General features: G+C 43.4%; 1 protein-coding gene across 1 annotated transcript in view; it reads right to left on the bottom strand.

Moving 5' to 3' along the window:
* The window catches only part of CIC (capicua transcriptional repressor), a 1784113-nt gene that overhangs the window by 131161 nt on the left and 1628056 nt on the right, over positions 1–24896 (bottom strand). The window contains exon 16 of the mRNA XM_044080802.1: positions 20033–20667. Within this exon, the coding sequence (XP_043936737.1) occupies positions 20033–20667 (635 nt within the window). The remainder of the gene's footprint in view (positions 1–20032; positions 20668–24896) is intronic.

The raw sequence follows: 24896 nt of genomic DNA, 5'->3' as shown, positions 1-24896 counted from the left end.
AGGTAGCTGCTTCCAGGATGGAAGCTGTGGCCTTGGAGGTAGCTATGGCCCTGGTGGAGTGAGCTCTTACACCATAAGGTAAGACCTTGTCATGGTGTGAATAACAAAAAATAATACATTTCCTAAATCAACAGGAAATGGTTTGTTTGGAGACTGCCCTTGCCCAGAGCCATGGGGTGAAAGGAGATAAACAGTTAGTCGGACTTTCTAAAGGACTTAGTCTTGTCTAAATAGAATCTCAACTGTCTGTGTACATCCAGGAAATGAAGGATTCTCTCTGCATTGTTGGTTGGAGTTGGGAAAAAGGTGGGTAAGTGGATGGACTGGTTTATGGATAGTTCATTTACCACCTTGGGCATAAAGGAAGGATTTGTGCATAAGGTAACTCTGTCATTATGGAAGGTGGTGTAAGGAGGACAGGCCATGAGGGCCTGTAGTTCTGACACTCTTCGAGCAGAAGAAATGGCCACTAAAAGAATGGGTTTTCGAAGTGCACATTTGTAAGGAGACTGAACTAGCTGGCTCAAATGGAGGTAATGTGAGTTTTTCTAACACAAAGTTAAGGTCCCAGGGCGGAGAGATGGGTTTTCTTGGCGGTCTAATATAAAGGACCCCACTCAGGAAAAGTTTAACGTCCAGCCTGGAAAGCAGGGGTGGCAGTAAGTGTAAGCAGGCTGAAATGGCTGAAAGGTGGACTTTCACAGAGGAGTAAGTTAGTCCAGCCTTAATGAGATCCCAAACATAGCTAAGGACTAGGGAGGGGTCTGCCTGCATTGGGTCCCTGTCCTTAAGAAGACACCATTTTGAGAATGTTTCCCATTTCGATAGGTATGTCTTTCTAGAAGCTGGTTTCCTGGTCTCCCTCTGGATTGAGAGCACGTCCTCAGAGTAGAGGTGTCTGTAAGGGATTAGAAGCTGATCACCCAAAGTGCTAGGTTGAGCATTTGCAGCTGAGGGTGAATAAGAGATCCCGTTTGGTGAGACAGTAGGTCCACCTTGTGGGGCAACTTGTGGTGATTGCCCTTGACTAAAGAGTGGAGAACGGGGAACCAGTGTTGCCTTGGCGAGTAGGGAGTCACCAGCAAGATTTTTGGTCGGTCCTTCTTGATTTTCAGAAGGACCTTTTGTATTAGTGGGAAGGGGGGAACGCACAAAAAAAAGTACAGTTTTGTACCTACCATAAATGTAGATGTTCGAGTGGTTATACTGCTGCAGTCATCACACTTGGCGTTATCCTGTCGTCAGGCGGTCCCGCGTCGGCCGAATCCCAAAGTCTTGGTCCGGCATCGGTTGTTGTCGCCTCTTCCCTGATGTCAGTGCGACAGGGGTATAAAAGAGACAGCCGATGCCATTTTCTTCAGTTTTTCTTGCCCCAGATGTCAGGTGCCCCTAAGTTGGAAGGCAATAAAATAGCTATGCAACAATACCTTAGTAGATAAGCAATAGTACTAGCTGTTAGCAAATACACCATATAGACATGCATCCAATAGATTGAAGTACATGGAGTTGTAACTAACACCCTGGTATGTAGAGGGGATGGAGGGAGGGTAACCTGGACTGCAGCAGTATAACCACTCGAACATCTACATTTATGGTAGGTACAAAACTGTACTATGTTCATCGTGCTATACTGCTGCAGTCATCACACTTGGGTAGAATCCCAAAGCTATGGAAGGGTGGCTGGTACTAACCTGGGTTAGGTAATGCTAGGATGCCCTGCAGAACTGCAGTGGCAAAATCAGCCCTGGTTTTTGAGTATAATGGCAGGTTGTAGTGCTTGGTAAAGGTGTGCACTGAACTCCAAGTAGCTGCCTCCAGAATGTCTTTGGTTGGAACCCCTCTGAGAAAGGCTGCTGAGGTGGCAGTAGCCCTGGTAGAATGGGATCTAATATTGACAAGCACTGCCTTCCCATGGTACGAGTAGCAAAAGCAGATACAATGTGCTATCCATTTGGAGATGGTCTGTTTTGAAATAGCCTTTCCTTGTGAACTTGCAGCATATGATACAAAGAGTTGGTCAGTTTTTCTGAAGATCTTTGTCTTATCTAAACAGTAACGTAGCTGTCTGTGAATGTCCAAAGAGTGAAGGAGCCTTTCTCCTTTATTCTGTGGGTTAGGATAAAAGGTGGGTAAATGAATGGTCTGATTCAAAGCCACACTGGATACTACCTTGGGCATGAAGGTAGGGTTAGTTCGTAAAGAGACTCTGTCCTGATGGAAAATGATGAGAGGTTCCACTGCCATAAGTGCTTGTACTTCTGAGACCCTGCGTGCTGAGGTAATAGCCAGTAACAAGGCTGTTTTCCAAGACAAGTATTGTAGTTCTGCTGAGAATGCTGGTTCGAAAGGAGGTAGTGTTAACTTTTCTAAAACGAAGTTCAGGTCCCAAGTTGGTGTTGGTGGTTTTCTGGGGGGGTCTTATATTCTTAGCCCCTCTGAGAAACTGTCTAAGTAAAGGGTGTGAGAAAATTGGGGGATCTGTATTATATTGAGCTGAAATGGCTGAAGCATGGATCTTAATGGAGGAGAAGGAAAGGCCTTTGTGTAGCATCTCAGTTAAGTATTGCAGTATGTGAGGAATGTTTGGAATCCAAGGATTTTGACCTTTAGCCTGGTGCCATGCACAAAATCTTTTCCATTTGTCTGAGTAAGTCTTCCTGCTACTGGGCCTCCTAGCCTCCATAATTACATTCAGGACTTCCTTTGAGAGAAGTGTCGATTGATAATTTAAGGAATTTTCCATGCAGCTAAATTTAAAGTTCTGAGCTGGCTGTGACGGGTTTGATAGTTTTTCTGAGTCAACAGTAGTAGGAATTGAGGCGAGATCCATGGAGGGCTGTGAGTCAAGTTCCTTAGTAATGGGTACCAGTGCTGGTGTGGCCAGTCCAGAGCAATGAGGATCATTTGTGGTCTCTCTCTGATCTGACCTTCAGTAATACCTTGGTCAATAGAGGTAGTGGAGGGAAGGCATAGACGTCAGTGTTGTCCAACTGAATGATAGAGCATCCACTTTCCAGGCTAGGGAGTCATAAGTCCTTGTGCAGAATTTTTGTAATTGGCAATTGTTGGGGGATGCAAATAGATCTATGTCTGGACATCCCCATCTTTGAGTTATCATTGAAAATACTTGTGGGTGTAGTCTCCACTCGTGGGGGTCTACCATGTTTCTGCTTAATTCATCTGCCAATATGTTTTCCTTTCCTGGCAGGAATTGTGCTTGCAGTTGTACTTGGTAGGTCAACGCTGTGTTCCATAAGGTCATAGCCTGTCTGCATAAAGGGTAGGAGTGTATTCCTCCCTGTTTGTTTATGTACCACATAACTGTGGTGTTGTCTGTCCTTATTAGAAGTTGTCCTGGATGCAAGAGGTCCTTGAAGGCTGTCAGGGCATTTTGCACAGCTAGCATCTCCTTTTGGTTGATGTGAAGATGCATTTGTTTTGCAGACCATTTGCCCTGTATGCACTGTCCTGCCATGTGTGCTCCCCAGGCGTAGTCTGAAGAATCTGTGGTTATGGTTTGGTTTGCTGGAGGTAAGACGAAAGGAAGACCCTTGTTTGTTTGACATGCTTGAGCCCACCATAGGAACTCTTTTTGAAGGCAGGGAATGATAGGTATATTTGTTTCGAGGCTGTGCCTGTGTTGAGACCATACACTTTTCAGGTACCATTGTAATTTTCTCATATGCAGCTTTGCATATGGGATTAGTTGAATGCATGATGCCATGAACCCCAATGCCTGCAGGATTTTCCTTGCAGTGAGCTGGGTAAAAGTTTTGAAGTATTGAGTCAATTACTTTTGTTTGTCTGGCGTGAGGTAAGCCATCTGGGCCATTGCATTTAAGCTGGCACCCAGGAATATTATTTGTTGCGAGGGTATTAGTTTTGACTTCTTTTTGTTTACTGTGTACCCTAGGCAACTGAGAAGCTGTGTTACAAAAGCCAGATGCTGTAACAGAATGTCCTTGCTGTCCGCTTGGATCAGGCAGTCGTCCAGATATGAGTAAATTTGTATTCCTCATTTTCTGCAATATGCAATTACTGATGCCAGGCATTTCGTAAATACTCTGGGCACAGTAGATAAGCCAAAGGGCAGTGCAGAGAATTGATAATGCATTGTACCTGCCAAAAATCTGAGGTATCTTCTGCAATCTTGTCTGATAGGGACATGCAGGTATGCCTCTTTGAGGTCCAACGTTACCATCCAAGACTCCTTGCCCAGCATGGGAAGGAGCTGCTGTAGAGTGAGCATTTTGCACTTGGGTACCTCCAGGTATGTGTTCAGAATTGAGAGGTCTAAGATGGGCCTCCAGGCTTTGTCCTTTCTTGGGACTAGAAACAGTCTTGAGTAAAAACCTTGACCTTGCTCTTTTGTAGGTACCTTTTGAATTGCTTTCATATCCATGAGAGCTGAAATTTGTGTTTGAGCCTCTGCCCATTGGTTTGGAGGCAGATTTGGCATGCCTCTCATCCGAGGTAAAGTGTGGAAATGAAATCTGTAGCCTCTGGTAATAATGTCCAGAATCCATTTGTCTTTTGTTATGATGCGCCAATTTTGTGGAAATACAGCCAGTTTCCCTCCCAAAGGTGCTGCCAGGGCAATTTTGCTTGGCAGGCGAAGAGGGAAGTCGTTGTGTTTGTTTCCTGAAAGGTTGAGATCTTTCGTCTCCACCTCTTTGAGTTGCTGTATGCCATTGTCTAGGCCTGAAAGAACCTTGTGGCTGGCCGCGGCCCCTTGTGTGCCTGTACCTACCTCTTTGGGGTCTGTCTGATGCAGGAAAGGACCAGTTTTTTGATGGCCAGTTTCTGCTGAAACGAGGAGGTTGTACCTATAAAAAATCTTTAACTGTTTGCATAGATTTTGCCTTTTCTTCCATTTTCTTCAAAACTTTCTCTGCTTTGACACCAAATAACACATCTTTCTGCAATGGGGCATCCAATAACTTTGCTTTGACATGTTCTGGTAAGGCTTGTTCTTTAAGCCAAGCATGCCTACTTATGTGACAGACCCTGTGACAGCTGCTCTACATGAGGCTTCCAATGAATCAAAACCACACTGTAAGGTATGTTTTCTCACTTGTTCTGCTGCATTCAGCAAATCCTGTATCTCTTTCAAATCTAGTTGATCTGTCTGAGGGATCAGCTTCTGCTTTAACTGTGTAATCAAATACTGTTGGTATTTTAGCATGTGGAATTGGCAGTTTAATGCCCTCATGGCCAAAGTGGCAGAAGTATACACTTTCTTTCCCCATCTTTCTAATGCTCTGGAATCTCTTTCAGAAGGGAGTGGATTCTTAGCAGTAGAGGCCTTAACCCCTTTGGGACCCTGGGAAATGATCTCGGGGTCTGCATTAGGGCTTTTGTATAGAAACTTATGAGAATGAGGAACTCGGTAGTATCTGTCTGGTTTAGCTGGAGCTGGAGGTAAGGAATCTGGGTTTAAACTGGATTCAGAGAAAACATCATCCAAAATGTCTAAAACTGGAGGAATTGCCAGGGGGTCTATGCTGTGGAAGAAGAAACAACTCACAGAGTCTTTTCTTGGAGTCAGAGTAATCTTGGCCTTCCCAGTGGAAGTGTTCCCTCATGGTGTGTAAAGTTTCCCCAAAAGAGTAGTCTTCAGGGGGGGGGGGGGACAGAAGGAATGGACTCTTCAGCATCTGAGTCTTCATAAGGAGGGAAGGAGTAATCCTGGTCATCAGAGTTGCCTGAGGAAATGGATGCTTCGTCAGAGGAAGGATAATCTTCCTCCAGCCTAGGCCTTTTGTCAGGTGGGGGTTGGGATCCCCTGATAAGGGTAATTAAATCCTCGGCCATCTTAAGCATCTGTTTTTTAGGCATAGGGGCCTGTGGCTTTCTAACTTTCAAGGGGGCTTTGAGCTTAGCATAAGGCTTGGCAGAGGCAGTTGGTTTGAAAACACCCTCTGAGACCGAAGGTCTATTCAAAGTTTCCGGATCCCCGTCGGGGCTGGCGTCCGAGGAGTGAGGTGGAACCGGATCCTGAGGCCCAACAGTTTTGGTTTGGGATGCCGTCAGAAATTCTGAATCAGCGGTAGTCAGGGGCTGCGAAGGCGCCTCGCTGAAAACTGGAGAACTGGCGTCAGGCCTTGCTGAGGCCTCGGTATCTGGTCTTGGCTGCCGGTCCTTATCTTTGCGTTTTTTAATCATTGCTGATGTCGGTTGCTCCGACGGCATGCTATAGTTAAATTTTCTGCCAAAATAATGCTGGGAGAATTCTGCCCGACGCTTTATTGTACGTTTGTTGAACCTAGCACAGAACCGACAACCAGAGACGTCGTGGTCTGGGCCTAGGCAAGGAATACAATAAGACTGAAAATCCTTATGAGGTATTTGCTTCCCACAAGAAATACATTTAGTAACTTTGTCTGACATCGGTCTGAGGCAAGAAAAGTTTCCCCAACGGGGTACTTAGCTTTAGAGAAAACGTCAGGCTGAAACTCGATTCGAAAATTTCAGGAGCTGGCTGACCGGCACTTGCGAACTGCTTCTGCTTCGGGCACCGTGCGGCAAGAAAGACTGAAGAAAATGGCATCGGCTGTCTCTTTTATACCCCTGTTGCACTGACGTCAGGGACGAGGCGACAACAACCGACGCCGGACCAAGACTTTGGGATTCGGCCGACTGAGGGACCGCCTGATGACAGGATAACCTCAAGTGTGATGACTGCAGCAGTATAGCACGATGAACATCATCCCCTTCCAAGGAAAGCTGAAGGCATTCACTCTCCAGGCTGATGGAGTGTATTCCTTGCTGTAGAATTTGGTTAGTTGTCTGTTCTGAGGGGAGGCAAACAGTAGACTATGTCTAGAAGGTTTCCCTGTTTAGCATTCATTCGTGAAGGTGAGAGGATGTTCTGCTGGGCAAGACTGTTTGTTTGTTTTCCTGACAGGGGATGCAAGAGGCCTGCAGGAAGATATTGTGTTGGGTGGCTAGCTCTCAAATCTGTAGGATTATCCTGCATAAGAGGTAGACTTTTGTTCCTCCCTGTTTGTTCAGGTACCACATGACTGTGGTGTTGTCTGTAAGAATGTGAAGAAGGCCTGGTTGAAGAATGGGAAGAAAAGCCTGAAGGGCCAGCAAAACTACAATCATCTCCCTGACGTTGATGTGTTGTTTTTGAAGGGCAGGGGTCAAAGATTCTTAAACCCTGTAACACTTTAGAGTTGCCCCCCCCACCCTAGATCTGATGCATTTGTGTGCATGGATTGCATAAGGGAGAGGAAGTTGCAGGGGAATGCCTTGGTTGCAGAGGATTTGTTGGATCCACCACCTCAATTCTGACTTTAGACAGGTCAGAAGGGGGATGTGCTTGTCTAGGGAGTGTTTGTGCTGAGACCAAACATTCTTTAAGTACCACTGAAACTTTCTCATGTACAACCTGACTAGAGAGAGCATGGGGATTGTGGCTGCCATGAGTCCAACAACTTGCAGAAACTGCCTTGCAGAAAGGTGGGATACTCCCAGAAGTTCTTGGAAGTGAGTTGAGAGAGACTGCACTTTGTCCTGTGTGAGGTAGGATTGCATCAAATCTGATCTGATCCTGCATCCCAGGAAAACTTTGTCCTGCTGTGGGAGCAGAGAAGATTTTGGAAGGTTTAGGGTGAACCCCAAATTGTGCAGGATGGTCATGCTAATTTTAGGTGACTTGGGAGCATGGTTTCTGATTCCACTAGAGGGAGAATGTCGTCCAGATAAGGGTATATTTGGATCCCCTTGGTTGGGCAAATGCAATGGCAGGAGCCAGGCATTTTGTGAAAACACTTGGAGCAGTAGATAAGCCAAAGGGCAAGGCTGTAAATTAAAAATGTAAGGAAATGCCAGTAAATCTCAGGAATTTTCTGTGGGAGGGCATGATAGGAATGTGAAGATAAGCTTGATTTAAGTCCAGCGTGACCATAAAGGCTTGGGGTGGTATCAGGGACAGGAGGGTTTGCAGAGAGAGTATCCTGAGGGATGAAACTTTTAGGAATTGATTTAGGTAGGATAGGTCTAGTATGGGTCTCCAAGGACCATCCTTTTTTGGAACTAGGAATAGAAGAGAATAGAATCCTTTTCCTTCCTGGCCCACAGGGACTGGTTCTATAGTTCCTAAGGAGATGAGCTCCTGCAAAATATGTGGGAATAGGTGGAGCTGTTTTTTTGGTGGGAAGGGAATGTTTTTGGCCTTGGTTTTTCCTTCCAAGATAGGAAGTATCCTCTTTGAATGATGGAAAGGACCCATTGGTCTGATGTGATGCTTTTCCAAAAGGGGAGGCAGTGGGGTAGGCGGGTAGACAAGGGAAGGTGGGCAAGGTAGTCACACTGAAGAGGGGCCCCCTCTGTTGGGAAAGGGCTGTTTAGAGGGGGGATGGTTGTTAGTTGGTCTGGACTAAAGCTGTCTCCCAGATCCTCTTCTCTGTCTGGAGGAGAAGGATGAAAAGTGGAAGGCATCCTCCTGACAAAGGAAGTTTTTGCAGGATAATTCTTGTAGTACTTCGGGAAGGGGGACACCAGCAAATGTTTGATGTTCTGCGGCTCTTTGCTTTTCTCTTGCAAGTTTTTGAAGAGCTCAGCAGAATTTTTGCCAAAATGTAGATTGTGGTCCAGTGGAGCATCCATAATTTTGGACTTGAAATCCTCTGGAAGAGGTTGTAGGCGTAGCCAGGAATATCTGCGTAGGGCAGATGCGGAAGCTGCAAATCTGGCCGAGGCTTCTGCTGCATCATAACTACACCTGATGGGAGTGTCTGGCTAGTTGGGTGACTAGGGACAGTTTTGATGCAATGTCAGACTTAGTAGGTCAGGTGTAGACGCTAGCAGGGTAGAGGCCTGGGACACTAGATCCAGAGCGTATTTAACCATGTGTGTTTGGTAATTAATGGCTCTGAAAGCCAAGGTGGAGGAAGTATACACTTTTTTGCCCAATCTATCCATGGTTTTACTGTCCTTATCTGTGGGAAGCAGAGAGGCAGAAGGTACCTGTCTAATTTGTCTGTCAGGAGCCACAGCAACAACAGCGGCATCTGCCAGTGGAGATTTTACCAGGAATTTGTGGTCATCAGGCACCTTATAAAACCTGTCTGGTCTTTTAGGGGCTGGGGGCTGTGAGTCAGGGTTCTTACAGACAGAGTTGAATGTGTCCAGGAAGGCTGAGAGCACAGGAGATATTGCTGAAGGGGAGGGAGACTCCAGTTGCAGTAGTTCAAAATATCTCTTCTATGGGTGTCAGACCTCAGGGTAGTGTCCCACTTGAAACACTCCTTCATTTTAGTTATAGACTCCCCAAAAGTTAAATCTTCAGGAGAGGTGGGGAGTCTCCTTCAATGGAGTCTTCATCTGGGGAATAGTAGTCAACAGGGGAAGCAATTTGAGACACATAAGAGACCGATTCCTCTGTGGAGGAATCATACTGATATTGCTGTTCTTCTCCCTCTTGAGTAGTTTGATGTTGGGGAGAAGAGGCAGAGGCTGGGTGAGGGCTGAGCATAGGGTGGTAGAAGGAGCAGGGCCTGTGGGCCTAACAGCTATGAAGGCATGCATAAGAGAATTTGTGAAAGACTGCCAATCTGGCTGTGCTTCAGAAGGAGGAGTGATATGTTTTGTCTTCTGTCTTTTCTTGGAAGGTGTAGGCTTCAAGGACAGCCTAGAGATTGTAGCCCGGCCTGCAGTAGGAGAGGATTCTGTCAGCTGTCCAACAAGAGGTTCCCCTCAACGTCGGCTGGTGCCAGCGGCCGAATAGTTTCCGCAGATGCGCATTCCGTGGCTGCAGAAATGGCTTCCTCAGTGGGAACCATTGAAGCTGATGGAGAAATCGGCCTTCCTCGGCCCCTATATCGGAAGCCAGAAGGATGTCCAACAGCGGAGTGGCAGTAGGAATAGGCCTGGAAACTTTGGCCTTCTTCCTGTGCGGTTTGGGTTGGTCAACCAATTCCGGGTCCACCCTAAGGGCTAGGCATTTCAGAATCTGGTTCTCGAGATATAAATTTAATGCGGCCAAATGACTGCGAAGTGTCTTGGGCATGAAGGACTTACAAATGGAAAATGACATATGGTCGTGTTCCCTATCTACACAAAATATGCACTTATCGTGAGAATCTTTGTGCGGTACCTGCCGGCCGCAATTACATTTGCTTTTTTTAGCTGACATCGGCCAAGCACAACAGCAAACCAAGCACAAGCAATGACAAAAGAAAACAAAAACCCCAACGGGGTACTTATCTTTCTGAAGTAATCGTTAGTAGGAGCTGAACGATCAAAGTGACAATGTCTGCGGCTGAAAAGTTCTCAGGTCTGTGCATGCCGATGCCACATTTATGGTCCCTGGTTTGTGGCTTTTGTATAGGAGCTGATGTCAGATCACCTGAGGTGGAAAACCCTACACAAAATGAATACTGCAACACTGGAATAGAAGGACATATGAAGGTTCTCCAATGGGACACTTACATGAAGTAGTGAATGCCAACATACCAACAACAATGCATAGAACAGACCCAACACGTGCAAGACCTACATTCAGACTGATGGTGAGATAGTCTGGGATTTACTCTACACTTTAGCTTATGTACCCTTAAGCCCGTGGCCTTAAGTCATACGTCCAGTGTATGGCTCTATGGAAGGTTTTGGCTTTAGTAGCTTAGCCAGATATAACGGTTATTTGGAATACTGCAATAATGATCTAAGGAAGGGCATCAACATGCAACACCAGAAATGCATCCTTATTTTAGAACTATTTCAAGTTATACTTGCACACCTCCATATTTCATGCAATACAAAACAGCTATGCTAAGCATCCATATTTTAAATGGAGCATAGAGAGTTTTAAGATTCTTTATACTCCTTGGATTTACTGTTTATTTTTTTCTAACTGCAGGGTTTGTAGTTACAGGTCTACGAATTACAATAGGGAACCAGTGTAATCATTAGCACTGCTGATAAAAAAATGTATTTTCCCTTTAATAAACAAAATGCTGATAAAAAATTAAGTTTTTATACAGATTAACTGTTTCACACAACTACGGAATGTACCACACCTCTAGCAGCCTACATACATCTGTTGAGTCTTAAGAATGTTAGTGAAGGAAATGAAGTTAAAAAGTATATAAGTCAAATAAATGTAACTGTCTTGTGAACAGTAAATACTATGAAAGATGCAAACAGAAATAGTCATCAAAATAAATCTTTTCAAAGATACTAATTGCATTTACAGTCTTTGCAACAAGACTGTAATACTTTATAAAAAGAAATGCCAGAATTCTGTTTTTCTCAAAAATTTTACATCTCAGATATCTTAGTAACTGTTGACCTGGCTATATGCAAATGAAACACGTTTTACATCTATACAAAATCTTACTTGCTACCACAAAAGAAGCTAAAAGGTCATGTCATCATACCTAGTGAGTCTTATCACCTTAATCACTTCATGGAAGAACAGAGTCAAATATGACACCCAGGGACTCGGCTCCTACTCTTAACAGATGGGACTAGACCTGACAGAGAGCTCTTTTACCCTGCCCTGCAGGAACTGCAGTCCTTTGTTGGAGAACCCTCCTTCATTCTTCTTGCCATTTGTAATATGGTCATTTCTGAAATAATAGTACAGGTGAAGTACTACTACCCTCCAGTCCATCAGCACAAGAATCGAATGAATCACTCTGAATTCAATTTTTATCAGATTAGTAGGAATTCAAAAAGCACAGGACAGCATTTACAGCGAACCACACAGACATGTCTGCTTTTGTTTTTGCCATGACATGTTCCAGGAAGTCTCTTTCACATTAGCTCTACAGCTGAGCCAAGTCTAATAATATAAAATAAATAAATAGTGTTGGTTCCTCAGTATGAAGAATAACTGTGGAGTTGAACAATGTTTCTACTTGAATATTTTTGTTTCCTGAAGCTGGATGTCCCAGTTGGGGCCTTTGATGGATGTAGCCTGAAGGAAGATATGGTGGAGATCTTTTTATGCAAATTTGAAATCAGGGCCTTAATAAGGCTTGCAGCTGTGGAATTTATTTTATAACATGTTGCTGGAAGGGCTGTGTGGGACTAAGCCATGTGTTAGAAACAGAAGCACAGACAGGGTGAGGCAAAGAGGGTAGCCACACCAAGTACAAGGTGTTGGGGGAAGGGGCTTTTGACTGGGCAGTTGTCAATGAGAATTTATTGTAGTACTGTCATTCAGAAATTAATGCCAACACTGGGATTGCTGCCAGGGCTGAAGTGCTTAGTGGTTGGTATTTTAGCTTAGCAAACAGATTGGTACAATGTACATTTGTATTTGAAGCAGGTGGCTAGTTACAGTTTTACCAGAAGGTCTTAATTTTTTTTGGTCTGCAACAAAAAAAAAGCATTGAGAGGTGCACTGATCAGAGAATGGACCTTGCTCCCTAGAGAACTGAGGAGTGCCAGACCTTGGAACAGACTTTTTTTAATTCCTCAACTTATAGTTCAGAGATGCCAGTTTGAAAAATTCCACTTGGTGCTAGATGAATAAGCTATGGCTCTGATCTGAAAGATAGTGAAGTAACCTCTAAGGACTGCAACCATACAATGAAAGTACTATGTAAATATAGGAAATAATTCCAAATGTATGTATGGTATGTATCGGCTATATTTTTCACTTCTCCTTTTGCAAAAAAGTTGGATTCGACTCAGCACAGCTCCTCGTGGTGTCCTGCAGAGTTCTACAAGCAGCAGCGAGTGGAAGAGTGACTTTCCATTGATTCATAAGCATTTTTTTGGCTTTTTAACTCCGACTGCTTTATTTCACCTAAAAGCGAGTTTCTATAACTAAATAAGCTCTGCAGAATTGATTTACTGCATTACTGTTTGTTTTCTGTACTTTTTGCACTTTGAAAGTTTGTTTTTGCTTAATTTAACTGGTAGGCTACACACTCAAGTGCGCTAGCCGATTTAAAGCATTTACTGTTGTCACTACATCTATTTTCTGTTTCTCTGTGAAAAAAAACAAAAAAAAATACTTATTTCCCACCTTTACTGAACTAGAAAAGTCCAGTCTTCAGATTTTGCTGATCTCTGGGCTGTGTCATAGTTCCTGTGTTGTCCATATCCTTGTTTGGATAGGAGGAAGCTTCTTTGTTCACCAGTGGGAGCTCTGAGCAGCCTATCTGTCCCTTAAGGAGTGGTTCCAGCTGAGTAACTTGTAGCTTATTGGCCGTTTTGGGCCATTTCCTAGCTCTTTCTAACTCCCTGCTATAAAGCGCACTTTTGCGCTTGTATTCGACTCAGCACAGCTCCTCGTGGTGTCCTGCAGAGTTCTACAAGCAGCAGCGAGTGGAAGAGTGACTTTCCATTGATTCATAAGTATTTTTTTGGCTTTTTATCTCCGACTGCTTTATTTCGCCTAAAAGCGAGTTTCTATAACTAAATAAGCTCTGCAAAATTGATTTGCTGCATTACTGTTTGTTTTCTGTACTTTTTGCACTTTGAAAGTTTGTTTTTGCTTAATTTAACTGGTAGGCTACACACTCAGGTGCGCTAGCTGATTTAAAGCATTTACTGTTGCCACTGCATCTATTTTCTGTTTCTCTGTGAAAAAAAAAACAAAAAAAATCCTTATTTCCCGCCTTTACTGAACTAGAATAGTCCAGTCTTCAGATTTTGCTGATCTCTGGGCTGTGTCATAGTTCCTGTGTTGTCCATATCCTTGTTTGGATAGGAGGAAGCTTCTTTGTTCACCAGTGGGAGTGGGGAGCTCTGAGCAGCCTATCTGTCCCTTAAGGAGTGGTTCCAGCCCAGTAACTTGTAGCTTATTGGCCGTTTTGGGCCATTTCCTAGCTCTTTCTAACCCCCTGCTATAAAGCCCGCTTTAGCGTACTTTTGCGCGCCATTGCGCAAAGTTGCGCATAGCACAGCATCGGGCAGCGCCGGTTAATCAAGTGTAAACTATTCCTGGCTCCAAAGTCTGCTCTTCAGTTTTTCCCTTAGAACTGCTCTAACTCTCAATCTAAACATTCTTTTCTCTATCTAAAAAGCCCAGCACTTGCTTCTAAAAGCATTTTACATAAGTAAAGCACTTTTTAACAAAAAAAGAAAGCACTACATCCACCTAAAATCCCCCTGAGTACCCATTCCCCTATAGGTGCTTTCTGACTCAGTTACACAGCAATCCTTTACACTATTCTAGCATGTCGAAGGGTCAGTTGCTGGCATCCTCTCCAGTTCAGCTGGTGAATCTGGGAATCTTGAGGCAATGTTACAACTGTCTCATGTACACAGACAACCCTCTCCTCCTCCCAACAAATACAAATATATGTGAGAGATGCAACTATATAGCCAAACTGGATGCTGAGCTCTCTCGACTCAGTGCTGGCAAAGCCAGTCAGGAGGTGAAGGTAACCACACACACCACAAACCCAGTCTCACATAGACCTACCACAACTGCAAACCAAACACATAAACACACAAAAACATACTCAGAGGCTCTAAATAAAAATCTGCCTAAACAACAAAGGCCTCCACTGCAGGCATCCAAGCAACCACTACCTCAAAACATAACACATGCAACACATAATTCACAAAGTCAGTGTGCCAAACAGTCACAGCCCTTAAGGCCAAACAACATGCCTGATACACTTGTAATAGGTGACTCTATAGTCAGACACACTGATGTCCCACTCTCCAGGCTGAACAAGGAGAGGGTTACAGTAAGCTGCCTGTCGGGCACTAGAAACCGCCACAAAACACAAGCACTCAGGTCACTCCAAAGCAAGTACAAATATGACTCAGTCATTGTCCATGCTGGTGTGAACGACCTGAGATGTACCTCCCTGGACTACATGAAAAGAGACATAGAGGAGCTCTCTGATTATGTAGCCCAGGCCGGTATGACCCTGACCTTGAGCAGCATCTTACACTCACCAAGAATGATGCCACAGTACAAAGACAAAATGATCAGTTTTAACAATTGGCTTAATTACTGGTGTCATTCTAGGGGGATCCAATGTCTGTCTGCTTGGGATGACATGCTCGACAAGCCACACTGCTTCGCAAGGGACAGCTTGCACCTGTCACCCCTGGGCTTCTGGATATTGGCAAAGGCTCTTGCCACCCCCATAGTGCCTTTTTTAGGCAAGGCTCAAAAGACAAACCCACCTCCCTAGATAACACAAGTGGAAAAAAACTAAGGGTAATGCTGCTCAACGCCAGAAGTCTAAACCTCAAGATGCATGCTCTCGAAGCCCTCCTCAGTATGGAGAACATCGATGTCTGTGCAGTGATAGAAACCTGGTTCAAGGCTCCCGAGAGCACCCCAGCACTACTAGGTTATACATCATATCATACTTTTCGGCCCCGAAACTTGGACCGAACCACAAAAGGAGGGGGAGTATCCATATTCATCAAAGATATCCACACCTCAAGGTTAGTGGCAATGCACGAAGCATCGGAGACCATCCATGTGCAACTAACCATAGGCAAAACTGCTCTACAGTTTGCAGCATGCTACAGACCACCCTCTCAAACTCAGGAACCCCACTCAGCCTTCCTAAAGACACTGGAGAATATGAATGTCTCTCCAGACACCATCATATTGGGAGACTTCAACTACCCAAACATAGACTGGGAGCATTACTCAAGCCCAACACCCTAGCCCAAAGGTTCCTAGAATTCATAAACTCAAATGCTATGGAACAACTAGTCACCACTCCCACAAGAGGGGATAACATATTAGACCTGATCATCACAAACATGGGGACACAATGCTCCACACCGGAAGTATACCCCTCATTGGTGAGATCAGACCATAAATTAATCTCAATGGAAATCCACATCCCGCCCCCACCCCCAGCACAGAAGACCACAGTGAAGAAATTCTCAAAAGCTGACTTCACACTTCTTAAGACTGAAGTGGTATCCTTCAAGGCCCCAGGGCCAGTGGAAACCACAGCCCACTCCGCTGAATCCTATATAAAGGCATTCTATGGACACATTCAAGAATGCATGGCTCATGCAATCCCAAATAAAACCAAGACCCATTCCCCCAAAGGCAGGCGTCCTGTCTGGTGGACCCCAGCCATTAATAATCTATACAACAGAAGGAGGAAGCTACTACATGATTGAGCAAAATCCCTAAAAGGGAAGGCATCTCTGATCAGTACTACCAAAAAACTATGATCACTCATAAAATCATCCAAGGCCAACTTTGAGAGAAAAATTGTACAAGACACTAAAGACAATCACAAGGCCTTCTTTAGTTATGTTAGAAACCTGGGTGGAAACTCCCAGATATGCTCAGAATTAGTCCAAAATGACAAAAAATACACTGAACCCACAGATATTGCCAACATACTGGCAGACAGGTTCAGTGCAAATTTCTCCCCCCCCCCCCCAAAAGGACAAATATCTATCCCAGCAGAGTGTTGCCTCCCTGACATCTTTGATGCCCAGGTGAGAGCCGCCCTCTCCAAAGCTAAAAACACAGCATCAATGGAACCAGACAGTGTCCCGGGTTGCATGATACATGAACTCCAAGAAGAACTAAACCCGCACATAAGGTTGCTGTTTAATCTTAGCCTTACTACAGGATATGTACCCAAAGAATGGCGCACAGCAACAGTAGTCCCACTCCACAAAGGAGGTGCCTTTACGGACCCTGGAAATTACTGCCCCATCAGCTTGACGAGCCTGGTCTGCAAAGCTATGGAGAGGATCATTATGGAACTCATAAACAAAGACATTGGGGACCTACAGACATTGGATCCTACCCAATTCGGCTTTGTCAAGGGCAGATCCTGCCTCTTGAACCTGGTCGACTACTTTGAAACAGTCACTAAGGCCATTGATGAGGGTAAGGCAGTTCACACAGCCTACCTTGACCTTGCAAAAGCCTTCGACACAATACCCCACTCGGGCATCATAGACAAGCTCACCAGCTTAAATGTAAACCCCTATGTCATAAGATGGGTTGCAAACTGGCTCAAGGACAGAACCCACAAGGTCAGAATTGCTGGAGCCATGTCAGACTCTAAACCAGTCACAAGTGGCGTCCCACAGGGCTCGGTCCTGGGACCTCTCTTGTTCGGCATTTATTTTTCTGAGGTACAAGCTAACATAGGAGGATTGTGGCTGACCAAGTTCGCAGATGACTGCAAACTGGGCACCATAATTGATTCCCCAGCGGACACAAGCATCCTTCAAAAAGGTCTCATAGAAACGGATAACTGGTGCCACAGCCATGGCCTTAAACTAAACGCCAAAAAATGTATAGTTATACCCTTTGGGAAGAACAAAGTACCCACAAATTACCACATAGGTGGTAATCCATTAAGTACGGAAGAAGTAATCAGGGACCTAGGGACCCAAGTTGACAGTAACCTCTCATTTGACACTCACACTGCCAAAGTGGTTAGAAAGACCTTCTACATTGCCCACCTTATCATGAAAGGATTCACATCTAGATCAAGAGAGGTCATTGTGCCCCTTTACTCCTCCCTTATCAGGCCCATAATTGAGTACAATGCCCCATTTGGGATGTACCTTACCCGACACCTGCAGCAGTTAGAAAGACCCCAAAAGTACCTCACCAAGAGGATCAAGGGTCTCAAACATATGCCATATGCTGCCCGGCTAAAGAAACTCCAGCTCTATTCAGTCGCATACCGCCTACTCAGAGGCGATCTATGCCCGACATACAAGGCCATGTCCAATCCGGAATTAATGGACATGCTCCACCTCAGAAAATCCAAATCCACCAGAGCCACGAGAACGAGTGATTTGAACCTCAACACAGAAATAAATAGGATGTGCTGGAGGGACAGATTCATAACCCAGAGGCTCCCCTCACTCTGGAACAGAATCCCAGTCCATGTTAGGCAGAGCCCCTCACTGACTCTCTTCAAGAGAAATCTTGACGAGTGGATGGGAGATCGTAGGTTTACCCTGGGGGTCATCTCTGTGTCACTGCTAGAAAGAGGCGCAGTAAACTAAATCCTAAATGGGCACAGTATCCTCATTCCAAGGGGTGGCGAAAGCCAAACACACTCTGGCTAGGCTTATAAATGCCCTAGGGCAGATAGCCTAGTATGAACCTATGAACCTATATATATATATATATATATATATATATATATATATATATATATGCCTTCAGTGTGCGTGCATGTATACACACACACACACACACACACACACACACACACACACATAGACACACACACACACACACACACACACACACACACACACACACACACATACACACACACACACACATAAATATATATATATATATATATATATATATATATATTTGGCAGTTAAAATCTCAAGTGTATGTAATGTCGACAGCTGACTAGTCAATTAGGCTGTGGAGTGACAGGTGTGCAAGATCGACAATCCCTGAGAAGATTAATATTCCCTTTCCCCCACGGAATTGTGTGATATTGAACTTAGTACATATAATTAGTAGTGGGGGGTGAGAGGTGAAGGGGGACTTGCCCCACTCTGCAATAAATATCTTCTTTTGTTTTTTAAAAGTTTGAAATTGCATGCATCAAGGTTGTTTTCTCAGCATGCGTAGTCTGGTGAAGACTTCGATGTTTTCAGCCGTATGTGGTTGATATTAAGGCAGTCGACTTTGGTTGTTTTCGCTGATGTCTAATATATATATATATATATATATATATATATATATATATATATATCTATATATATATATATATATATATATCTATCTATATCTGTGTGTATATGAGTGTATTTTTGAAGAACGAAAATTCACTACTTCGAACTTCAAAAGTACACCCCCACTAACACGAAAGTGCACTCTCGCGAACCCACTAGTCCGAACGGGCTAGCAGTCATGGACCTTAGGGTTAGGGCACGGTTTAGGGTAAGGGGATAATTAGTAGGGCTATCCCCTTACCTTGACCCGTGCCCTAACCCTAAGGTTCGTGACTATCGCACCACAGTGGAAGGCATTCCAAATCGGGCTATGTCCTCCTCTGTGGTGCGATAGTCATGGAACATAGGGTTAGGGCACGGGTTAGGGTAAGGGGATAGTTAGTAGGGCTATCCCCTTACCTTGACCCGTGCCCTAACCCTAAGATCCGTGACTGTCGCACCAAAGTGGAAGACATTCCAAATCGGGCTATGTCCTCCACTGTGGTGCGATAGTCATGGACCTTAGGGTTAGGGAATGGTTAGGGTAAGGGGATAGTTAGTAGGGCTACCCCCTTACCTTGACCTGTGCCTTAACCCTAAGGTCCATGACTATCGCACCACAGTGGAGGACATAGCTCGTTTTTCAATGTCCTCCATTGTGGTGTGGTAGGTTTGGTCTAGTGAGCTTAAGTGAAACTGTACTTTCTCTTGCGTGGGGATGTACTTTCCCATTTCGAAAAAGTGAATTTTCGTTGTAGGAAAGTACACCCGTGTATATATCTATATATAGTTTTATACTGATATATATATATATATATACATATATATATATATATATATATATATGCTGACCAATCAGCGTGCACGTTTTGGAATATTAATGGGGAGTCATGGTAAAAATCTCATTTTACTATGCCTTGCTCATTCAATGGCCACTTATATAAACTGCTTCTGCACCACTGCTTGATAACCATCAAGTCGTTATTTTTTTACATTTTTAACATTTCCTACAACATTTGATTGAGCAGTGTTGTGTATTATTTTCTGTTTACTCTGCTTTCATTGTTCATTTTGTTCACACATTCAGTTTGTATTATTTTAGTTTTATGTCTGTTACTACTGCAAACTGCAAGTTTCCCGAGCTGTGTTTGATAAGGATATTTAACAAAAAAACCCTGTAAATAAACAACAGGGCTGATGCACATGCTCATTTTTTGGAGAAAATGAAAAAGGAACATTTCATAGGTTGCTTAAAGGTGTCTGGTAATTACAATTGAACAGTGACAGGACAGAAGTGACAAAAGAATACCCAGAAATAAGCATGATCACTGAAAAGCACTGCAAGCCACTGCTTCTAAAAACTAAAAGAAAAACAAGACTTTAAAGTGTCTGTGACAAAACACGAGTTTCTTACCAAACCATCTTTTTTAACTGGCAGTTCTGTTGACTTGGTCATGGATGTGCATACTGTGTCTCGTGGACATCTGTCATCTGGTGATGTAGAAGTCCCAGCTTTCTGAACAGAATTCCTACCCTCTGAGGAAAGTATGGATTTTGTTGTAGTTTGCTCTGTTGAGGAGCAGGAAGAGGAGGTAGAAGGGACATCCCATCCAAGTCTATCATCTGGGATGGAAGCACCTGTTGACTTCTGCCACATTTCTTGAGACATTCTGTCATCCAGTTTGAGGGATGCAGCAGAAGTTTGTGTTTTCTGGTTGCCAGTTTCTCGAACCACCCCCTCCTCTTGGGAATATGGACTTGCAGCACTCTGACTGGCTTCTGTATTTGTCTCTCGTGTCAACCTGTCTCCAGAAACAGTAACTCCTCTGTTTGCAATCCCACTTCTGCCTTCTATCTCAAAGGCAAACTTTGTAGTAGTGTCCACAGTTTCAGTACGGCCAGGAGTTTGAAGCTTTGCAGCACTCCTGCCAGAGGCTGGCAGTGACTCATATGATCCCACTGGGATGCTGGCTAAGGTTGCTTTCACCTTCTGTGGATGCTTCTGTAATGTTTTGTTGGATTTGGATGATATGGGGCTGAAAGAAGAACCTAGAAAATGCAAATGGTATATCAGAATTATTTAATGCAGAGTCATGTTTGTTTACCTTACTAGCTAAGTAATCAGAGCAAGTAGATAACATCCAGAATATGTTGCCAAAACAGAGGAAGTACTAAGAATAGTTAAATTATAGATGCTTTCACCCCTATACAAACTAAACATTTTCCAGAAGTTTACACTTCTACTACCAGCTATCCTGGGCTACTTTTGATTCCTAGCTATAAAAGGCTGTTTACATCCGAAATGGTTTAGTATATTCTAATGAAACATTCAGCTACAAAGCAACCACCTGGACCCAACAGCAACGGAATAGCTGCATTTTGAATTTAATGTAAACATTTTCGGTCTGCAAAATTAAACATATTTTTATGCAATCGTATTCGTATAGGTATGCTATTACAGTAACATAAACATGTTTTAATATATACATATATATATATATATATCTATATATATATATTATGATTTTATATATGTATATATATATATATATATATATATATATACACACACACACACACACACACACACACACGCACATACAGACATAGACACATATAAACACACATATATATATATAAATATAAATATAACAGCTACACTTTTGTGTAAGGCAACTGTTTTGTAATGTCAAGTTTCTGATTTTCTAATGGCCACTATGACCATTACTTGACACTGCCTACAAAGTGACTTCCTTATTTCTAATGGTTTAGAGATTATTATTGTTAGCATTATTATTTTTACAACAAAACTCACAATCTGTTATAAACAAAATGCAATGTGTTCACAGTTGTAAAGTCAGATAATTGTTTTGCACAGAATATGTGACTGTCCCTGTCTTTATAGAAGACCAAAAAGGGCCCCTTGCACATTAGAGCTTGGATCTCTGAAATTTTATTGACTGAAGCTAATGCAAACAATAAGGCTATCTTCTGGGTTAGGAATTTGAGAGGGGGTGTAGCTGCTGGTTCAAATGTAGCTTGAATCCGCTCTTTCTAGGACAAAACTGAACTGCCATGGAAGAAAGAGATCTTTCCTGGGAAGATGAAAATATAACAAACTGCTAGCCTGGGCATCCGGGGAAATACAGAGGAATGCAAGCAGAATCTCTCATCCACGTCTGCAGTTCTACTAATTCTATAACCTGTTCTGGCTTTACCTCCTTACAGGAGTCAAGTTCACAGGACTCAGGAGTTCTTCAGACTGTTCCTTTGACATCTTAGCAATATCGGCGCAAAAGGATAGAGCTTCTCTACAGTACCATGTGACAGAAATAAAATGAATATTATGACCCCCTTCACCCCCCCCAAAAAATGTATTGAGACTTCAATCATAAAAGGTCAAAGGAAAATGCTCTTTGGGTGAGGAAAAATCTTGTTCCATATTTACTGACATTTTTTTTAAGAGAGAAAAAAACAGTTGATGCATGGGTTGATTGAGATTTCACTCTGTAGTGATCCTGCATATGAAAGACAAGTTAAGAAGAAGAGATGCTCTGACTTTATGGAAAGTCAGGTTTGGTGGCTTTCATGATACGGCCTGTAACTCTCAGAGCCCTTCTGGCTGAAGTTATGGCAACCAGCAGAATAGTCCTCCATGATGGGATTCTGAGGGCAGCTGATGATGCTGGCTGTAAGGAGGAATTTCATAATTATACTGACATAACAGAGATCTAACTTGTTTACTTATTTACATATGTTAATTTGGAATGTGTCCATTTCTGGTGGATATGGGTCACTAATTTAAGAATTTAACAGGAAAATGTCCCTTAAGGAAAACCCGGCATAAGTTTTGTCAGGTCAGTGAGTCTGGAACGATATGACAGCTAATAATAGCGAAAAAGTGTTCCTTGATGACATACAAAAGACTCGGATGGGGTAAATCAGGACAGTTTCTCACCTTGACATTTTCACATGCTAGTCTTTGGGTCATGGCAGCAGTAGTGAGAGATATATGAGGATTGGCCAAAAGGCATCCACCTTCACTGGCACATGTCTACAGTTAAGAATAAATTATGCCATCAAAGGTAATGGCAGAGAAATGTAAAGTACGCCTTTGCCAGATGACATCAAGTCTGCTGTAGCTCTCTGGTGCACTTGATCAACTGCTCGAGGGGATAAATGTTTTGGTATCATTGTATCCAGAGTATCTACTGCAGAACTCCCACATGAATAGGGAATATGCAGCAAGTACAAGGCTGCTACCATAACGCCTAGGGGGTCATGAGCACAGTTTGGCTGTGGCACAGTCAAAAGTGTGTGTTCCATACGTAAAATGTTTTGTATCCTTTCTAGCAGAAGGAAGGCTTTGCACAATACTACAACTACTGAGCAGCCAATGAAGGTAAACTGCTGACTGCAAAATAAGCTGTGACTTTCCCACATTTTTGGTGATAGCAAAGCAAGGAAAAAACTGTGTCAAGATGATGCGTGGTTTCTGCAGGGGGTCTTTTGACAGAACCACAGAGAGCCAGTCATACAGAAAGAAAAACACCATTGTTTCCTGCAGTCTTCAGTGTACTGCTACAGTGAACATGCAGTTTTTGAACACCGTGGGAGCCTGTGGTGATTCTGAATGGTAACACAAAGCTGACAGTGACTGTCCCTGAGCCAGACATGAAAGGAATCTTCTTGACCCTAGCTGATGGAAAGCATTCATGAAATCCAAATAGCTTACCCAGTCTCCTCTTGATAAGCACAGAAGGAATGATTGAAGTTTCTCTTACAATTCCTTGAGAATAAACTGCTTACATAAAAAATATATGGCAGTATTACCTTGAAAAAGTAAAAAACATAACACTAAATGCTGAAGTAAATTCACTGTTGCGCTAACGACTCTTGGGAATTCTGTCTGCAAAAGATTCGACGGCCAGCCCAGCGTCTAGAGCTCTGTACGTTCCATCTCCAGATGAGACAGACTGCCTCCCACATGCACATCGGTGGTATAAGAAGTACAGTGGTCAGTTCTTTCTTGCCATAACTGGCAAAATTAGGAAAGTAGTGCTAGTGCACAGACTGCTCTGGTGAAACTAGACTCCAGAGGGAAGACCTTAATCAAAGAGTCCCAAAGTTCTAGGTCAACCCTGCGTAGAGGAGGTGCCTGATAAGAGAACAGAAAGGTTTGTACTAGGGTATCTTCCGAACTCATGGGATGCTCAAGAAATAGAAAGAGGGGATGGAGGGAGAAAAATGGTATTACTTCAGTGAATACATTCAAATATTTATAACTGTGGTAAGTTCCTAACAACTGCAATATGCTTAATATGATATTCACCATTGCAATAATGACTTTTGGGAAGACTCCCAGAGTTTACAGACCAAGGGGTGGCTGGTCCTTAGAAAAACAGAGACAAGAGTCACCACAGAATGGCCATGGCAAACCGTTCTCAGCCCCTGGATGCAAGACCCAGATTATACTGCTTAGAAAACATACAGACATATGATCAAAAAGCTGCTTCCAGGACAGATTGTGTGTTGACCCCTCTGAGAAAAACAGTAGCAGCAATGAGTCTTGCAGAATGGGTCCTAACATGTCCAGATACAGTCTTGCTGTGGACAGGGTAGCACAAGCAGATACAGTGAAACTTCTACTGTCTGTGCACATCTGAAGAATGCACAATGTTTGCCCAATTATTCGGGGGGGGGGGGTGGGAAGAAATGAGGTAAGAGAAAAACCTGATTCACAGATAATTCTGACTCCAGGATAGGCAAGAAAAGTTAGTATAAAGTCTGTTTACACATGAACCCCTCCAGGTCTAAAATTCTATCAGAGGTCACTACTACCAACATAACAGAAGAGAAGTTTAAGGGGAGTGTAAGCAGCTGACTCAAAAGGGGAAAGTTATTTTTTCTCAAACAGTTTGCATGAAGTAATCTCTCTCTTAAATGGCCTCAAAAGTGCAGGACCCACATCAGAACCCATTTTATTGGAACATGAGAATAAAGTAGTGAATCCCAGGGAAGACAGGCTGAGATGATGGACAAGTGTACTTTCAATAAAGTAGTGGACATCCCTGTAAAGAACTGAGGGGTAGATGAGGAACAGGACACCATTGCAATACTTGGTTCTAGTTTGTTAAGGCATCAAAGGGGAAACTCTTTTCCATGTAGCCTGCTATTACATTCTTACATTTCCTATTCTCCCTCGTGGTGTAGAGCATGCCCTCTGAAAACATATGCCTAAAAGGGATGACTGTTAAACTGTTCATGATGTCAACCTT

Source organism: Protopterus annectens, chromosome 8.part0, assembly GCF_019279795.1.
Source record: "Protopterus annectens isolate FY-2018-M chromosome 8.part0, PAN1.0, whole genome shotgun sequence".
NCBI lineage: Eukaryota > Metazoa > Chordata > Ceratodontiformes > Protopteridae > Protopterus > Protopterus annectens.
This window is presented reverse-complemented; position numbering and strand designations above follow the sequence as displayed.